Below are 6,694 nucleotides of genomic sequence, written 5' to 3' on the forward strand. Positions count from 1 at the left end.
AATCTCTGTGGATAAAAGTGGAGCCATCGTACATATGGCTCATATCCTCCCTTAAGCTTCCCTCCTGGCTGATTTCCGTCTGGGTGGTGCAAATTCTCTAAAGATAGACAGCTCAGGAGTAAAACAACAATGAATTCCTAATAGCTCTTTATGCCCTGCTCCAGCACATAATACTTAAATGTTAATGTTTCCTCCCAATCTCCTAACAACATGACAGACACCAACTGCTGATTTAAAATGGGAGCACATGCCCAGCAAGTTTTGGGAGGAAAAGGGAGCTTTAAGTTCATAGTTGGGAGCCAAGTGGAAGTTGGAAGGAAGAATGGCTGTTTAAAAATTATATGGGGACGGAGGAGCAGAGCAAGAACTGATAGAAATATACTTACTGCAATTAGAAAGAACAGAGAAAAATGTGCTTTTGGATGGCAAGGTGACATGAAGGTGAGAATTTTGATGGTAACAAATATAAACAAAGGATCATTAGTAAGATTATGGCAGTTTCTCCAAAGATTGACATCCAAATATATTACTTTGTTCTGTGGAGATAGTCTTGTTCTACTGAAGGTAAAGATGAGGTTGCTGTCGTCTATCTCAGAGTCATGATTTTGGGTGGAATTTGGGATTTATCTTGTCATGACTTGGCCCAAGAACTAGAATTTACAGTAAGAACCCTGTTTTTTTGCTTTAGCAAGCAACAATTACTAATTGGACAAATTAAATTCCATTACTTCCCTAGTTAGCTTGTCATTCCATGTTTGATCCCTCTCCTCTGCTTTAATCATTGCTGTTGCCTGCTGTTAACCTTTTTTTGACATTGGTGAAAAGTTATCTCAAGATTTGGGTCTCATTAAAGCTTAACTTCAATTCACGAGCTTTGTTCCAAAATAATACTGGCAGAGTTTCACTTAGAGAGGCAACCCTGAACCTTCTGCTATTGGTATAAGGTTTTATTATAGTTAGGATTTCCAATGTGTTTTAAAATTTTAAGTACATTTTCTAGAAATACATTGATGTTTGAATATAAACACAGGAACTACAATGAAGTTCAGGTATTTTTTTAGAAAAACTCAACTCGGTTGAAACTAAAAATATAATAACAAGAGTAGTAATGGGGTTTGGTTTGACATGGTGGAGGAGACATGGTTCTTTGTGTTGTAATAACTATACCCTTCCAGGAAAATGCGAGTTTTTCGCCGCCTCCTTACACTTTTTAATTATATCCGCATTATGTGGGAATTTAATACCGCTCGTTTACCATATACCACCTTACCTGTGAACGTCTTTCATATTTTCATCGCAAATCTTTTTCAGAAGGCTGTAATATTAAATGAAATTTAAAATGGTGACGTTCAGCACCGTTTTAAAAGCTATGCTAACATGGAAATAAACTGCACCAGGAAAAGTACTGCCTTTGCAGCACTTTCCACAGGGGAATGGGAAATGTTTTGTGGCAAGTCCTACTCACTAACTGGAGATTTGTCCAGAATGCGTCAGCAGTGTGATGTACCTTCTGTCCGGATACTTAGGGTGGAAGCGAATGTAGATTCCCTGTGAAAACCCCCAACTCCTGTAAATAAACGATCCCTGGGGATATAAACCTCAAGTGACGTTCATTGACCGAAACCCTTCAATGGGAAGTACAAAATGAAACATGCAATGGGTTTTAAACATGCAAGCATGTGTCAGTGTTCGGGGTGATACCATCACCCGCTGATGCATTTTGGATCTGAGGGTCTTGCTGATAATGTTTAAAAACGTGGCAAACAGGGAGATGAGTTAAAAAAATGGGGCAATTCTGAAGATTTGTATCTTTTAAAAACGGCAGTGCCGCACCAATGTCGGTGATGTACTACAAAATTTTCTAATTAGTGTTTACCAAAAGGACAGGACATCCAGAGAACCAAATTCATAATATTTCTCATCTAAACAGAAAAATTGAACCATTGATATAAAGTCAAACATGGATTTAACTTTACTAACGCACTTTCTCAGTCTAACTCCTGTTCAGTGAGCAAAAAGGATGAAGTTTTATGATTCCTAAAATGGCCTTTCAAAAATTGGCATTTGGCTTCAAAAAAGATTTTAGATTATTTTAGTCGTGTATGTACATTATGAAATATGGCGATATTTCAGTTCATAAAATTTATTTTTAAATTGCGTTTTGTTTTCCCTTAATAATGTTTTCTCTAGTGAAGAGATACGCCTTATGCAAAAAATCAGCTGTGTAAGCGGGAGAACGCCTTTGTATCGTTACAAAGCCTCTGAACAGTGATTTCAGAGTCATTGATATAAGTCTTTGTGTGACAACGTACAGGATTGTGTTGTTTTCCAAAAGCTAGATAAGCAAATGTCTTGTAAATGCACTATTTTGCAAGGTAGTTTAGTCTTCCTCCACTAAAAGGAAAGAACATACTAGAAACGAAAATATCGACAAAAAACTGATTATGGTCAATCTGATTGGTGCATTTGACTTGACCTGAGGTATCTCCCCAACAAGTGTGGTACCCTCGCTTTACGGTTGGTTGATAATGTAGAACGGTGCCTGGGAAACATTGGGAATTAACCATTTCACCCAGTACTTTTGCTGCTTCCTCAAGTCCTCTCTGACTTTTCCCCCTCGGGAAAAGAAAACAAACTTCAAAACAGACCAGATGGTTTCCGAAAATAAAGACCAGCTTTATTTTGTCTGTTGACCTTTCACTCGAGACGCAGCTGGAATTAGTACCTTTCCCGATATAACACACAGATCAGGGGGTTTCTAAAAAGACAGGACACTAAAACCAAATCACAGCAGGTACTAGGAGAAGATGAATATCCTGGTGAACAATTCTTGACAGAGTTGTTTGTCTCTTTGGGAACGGAACAAAGATAACATCGGCAAACTAATATTGTTGCCAGCAGGGTGCCAGGAATTTAAATTTATAAAATGGAAACCGAGACATAGACTAAACAAATGTTTACGATTAATGCGGATGTTTGGCGTTAACACGGTCTGCCTTTCATAGCTATAAATAACAACATCTAGAAATGTTCCAAATTTGTTCCAAAACCAAATGCTATTATGGTTCAATGTTAACCGTGTCGTATATTCTTAGTACCATTTACCCTATTTCAGCAGGTTGTGTTTAACTTCCCAATGTTTTGGTATATGGGTTCAAATTTATATCGTTTTAAACAGATTTTGACTACAATATACCTTATTATTATGTTTGTGTCCTGGCAGTGCGGGACTTGTCGTCCGTTGTCACGTACAGAACTGTTTGCTGAATCAATACAGAGTTACTCAGTCAAATCTTTCAATCGACAAAGTGCAATTGCATCTAACCACCGTTTGAAAGGCAGCGCCAATCTTGAAGTAAAAGTTTTTCTGTTTTGACTTTCATGCAACATTGGAAGTTGAAATGCCCAGTTTTGCACTTCAGCACGAGTTTCATACCCCAGCGCCTAGTTATATTTTAGACAGGGTTACTTAGACTAAACAAATACACAATAACAACGGGCGTTTGACCTAAAAATGTTAGCAACCAGGATACTCGCTATCACCTGGTGCTTTCAATGGAATACATAGAAGTATGATTCTCTTTTATAATGAATTAAACCCACCGTGCCTTATTCTAAAGTAAGGTATATCTCGAGTGAATGCACATTACCGACTCGTGTTCAAAGTACATAAAGGGCCTTTTTAGCGATCTCTCTATCTGAACAGTTCACCTGTAATACTGGCCAAATACAACCGAGCTGAGTTCAAAAAGTCTTTGTGCAGTAAGTACTGGTTCGAAAAGGGAATTAAAGACTCGGGAAGTTTTGTCTGCTGCAATTATATCCTGGGTTATATTCGTAAGGGAGCTGCGGGAGTGAACATTCCGGGAAAAACTGCGGGAAGCTTGCTAAACTGACCGGCGGCTCGTCCAGGGATGAAGAGTTTGGGGGTGGGTTGCTGGGGTATAAGGGTGTCTGAACGGGCACTGTCCTGGCCGCTTCGGGGATGATGAGGTTGCAGCCGGCCGTGGGGCTCTTCTTAGGAGGATTGCATGGCAGCCAAGGATCTGGGAAGTGGGGGAAGCTCCCACTGAGAGCGGTCAGGCCGCGGTACGAGTCGTAGGATCCGAGCTCGCAGTTTCCTTCCTGCTGGATCCGCAGCGCCGAGCCCAGGAAGGGCTCCTGTGCCGAGATCATGTTGCTGTAATCTGGCCCGAGCAGCTCGAAAAACTCGGCGGCCTCGGGATTTCCCCTCTCCAGGTCCTTGAGGGACATTCCGGAGGTGGAGTTGATTTTCACGTTGGCCGGCTCGGTGAAGAAGGAGGGCGGCAGGTTGCGGTTCCTCAGGGGGACTTTCTTGCTGCTGCCGGCCGCCGCCGCCGCTGCCAGGGCTCGGTCTCCGGCTGCTGATCGGCGGAGATCCCGGACCGAGTCGAAGAGAGCCGCCAGGGACTTGCTCTGAAGGCTTGACTGCGACCCGTCCTTCTTCGGCGGCGGCTTGCATTGGAAATGGCCCGTGGGGGTGGTGCTGCTGGAGGATGGGGGAGAAAGCTGCCTCTTACCGACCGCCTCCTGCCCAGATGCCGAGTTACTGCTGCCCCCAGAGATCATCCCCGTGCACCTCTTGATCTGTTTCTGCAAGTACTTTCTGTGGTTGACTTTCCTCTTGGATTTCACGGGCTTGTCCAAAGCCAGCTTAATGTTGCTGGAAGCTGAGTCGATAAAGTTGAGGAGGGCGCTGGTCGCTTCCTTCACCTCCCCGGAGCTCTCCCTCTCCGCCAAAAGAGCCCCGCTGTAAGCACTCTCCATCTCGTACTCCATGGAGGAGCCGGGGAAACAGAAATGGATGAAGTGAGGGTTCATGATGGCAGCCTGCACAGCCATCTCCCGTGCCCTGGTCTCGAGTGTTAGCAGAGGCCGGTCCCTGGGGCTGCAGAGTTCACCAGCACATAACTCCAGGGGCGCTTCGGAAATGCCCGGCGGCTTCAGGCTGGCCCAAAGGGGCAGAACGGAGGCAAATCCTGCTAAACGATCGAGCTCTCAAACTCCAGTGCAGCCCGGGGATTCAGGTCCTTAAAGATTGCTCCCAATAAGCTGGGCAATACATCATCGCATCGTTTTACCCGCCCCCCGCCCCCCCCGACCCTTGTGAACAGCGTTTTAATGAATGTGTTTCGCTATAGGCTCTGGCTGGAAAGAATATCCGTTTCCCGTCACTCGAACCAGTGAGTCAAAAGCGACCCCGATCCTATTATAGAGCTGTGAATTCATTAAATCGGACAGCTTAAGGAGGTTGGACACGGTTTGGAGAAGCACTTCATTACTGCAGTATAAAGTTCAACACGACCAAACCTCAGCCACGGATGCAGAGAAAATAAAGCAGCTCAAGTCAAAATATGTTGGATTTATTAGTACAACTTTAATTCGGGATGTCGTATTCTAAGTTACCCTTTAAATGCATTTTGGAGGATTGACAAAAATCCACGAAGATTCCGGTATTCTATTACTCCATCTGGAATCGCGCCTTCCCTCTCTACGCTATTTCTTCCTAGGAATTGACCCATCCTTGTCTCAGAATTTCTCCACAAGTACAATAAAAGGGTATGCGACCTTTCAAAAGCTCTTCTAAAACCATATTTATACATCTGATGCAATAAAAAAGCTAATTTCAATCCATGAGAAATGCGGCAAATGCACCTTACAGCTCAAAGCTGTTCACCAATAATGAATCTAAAACACTTAATATTGTGACGAAAATAATCTCCTAAAGGTAAATTTTAAAAAGGTTCCTCTTGTATTCAGAGTACAGTGCAGATCTGGAGATAGATACTTTATTTCTATTCTTGTCATGGGCCACTTTAAATAAAGTTAAGCTAATGGCATTCCGGGGAATGAGACCATCCCGCCAAATGACTCCAAATTTATCAGAAAGGCCTGGACGTATCGTCAGGACTAGTGTCAAATGCCAGCTTCTTGAATACGGTTACCTTCAGCAGGTGCTACTGTGCTGCAGACTGGAAGTCTGTCGCCTGTGTACCTGCTCTTTCTTAAGAGTCGATTCCTTAACTGCAGACTCAAAATACACATTCCCATATCAGTGGGAATTTTTCCCAGCTTGACAAGTATTATGGTTAGCCTTTGACGTACAACCGTAAGGGTCTAAATAGAGTCTATTCTTCCCTCGTCTGAAAGGACGCTTTGTGCCAAGGATTCATTAAAACTCACCACACAGCTTCGTAAATGGTGCTAAATAATGAACAGTCGATTTAACTGAAAAAGCTTCTGGAGCTATTAAATTAAAGGAGAAGTCCAGTGTGGGCTCAATCTGCCAGAAGGAAATTTGACCTTAAATTTTATCTTCTTAGTTTAACTTGGTATATAGCTTCCAACTTATGGGAAACACTTGGTAAAAGTTGGAAATTGTTGGAACCGATTTCAATGAACACAGTGGTTAAAAAGACGGTTACAATCGTTTTTAATGCTCATTTTCTACCGTGTGTAACAATAGCCCTGGGTGAAATGCTGTAAATGTGATCTAATCGCCCGACGGGTATGACATGCCCAGTGGACGCTCTCCAGCGGGTGATACCACTATGTAAACAGCTCTATTTTGCAGAAAGCGGCGATTTGTTTTTCCCAAGGGTCTGGCTATCCTTGCCAGTGCACCATGGCAAGGTGATGTACTGAAATCATTCACTGTTGAAGAAAGTGGAGC

General features: G+C 42.9%; 1 protein-coding gene across 1 annotated transcript; it reads right to left on the bottom strand.

The window, feature by feature from the left end:
• Positions 1-939: 939 nt before the first annotated feature.
• On the bottom strand, positions 940-5,110 carry fam181b (family with sequence similarity 181 member B). Its single transcript, XM_078545691.1, has one exon. It carries the CDS (start codon positions 4,861-4,863, stop codon positions 3,787-3,789), a length of 1,077 nt encoding a protein of 358 aa, XP_078401817.1. The 5' UTR covers positions 4,864-5,110; the 3' UTR covers positions 940-3,786.
• Between the last annotated feature and the right edge of the window lie 1,584 nt (positions 5,111-6,694).

The sequence above is a fragment of the Cetorhinus maximus genome, chromosome 7 (genome assembly GCF_964194155.1).
Source record: "Cetorhinus maximus chromosome 7, sCetMax3.hap1.1, whole genome shotgun sequence".
Classification (NCBI taxonomy): domain Eukaryota; kingdom Metazoa; phylum Chordata; class Chondrichthyes; order Lamniformes; family Cetorhinidae; genus Cetorhinus; species Cetorhinus maximus.

Coding starts and splice junctions, on each gene's coding strand:
- fam181b (XM_078545691.1), bottom strand. CDS start 4,863: ATGGCTGTGCAGGCTGCCATCATGAACCCTCACTTCATCCATTTCTGT.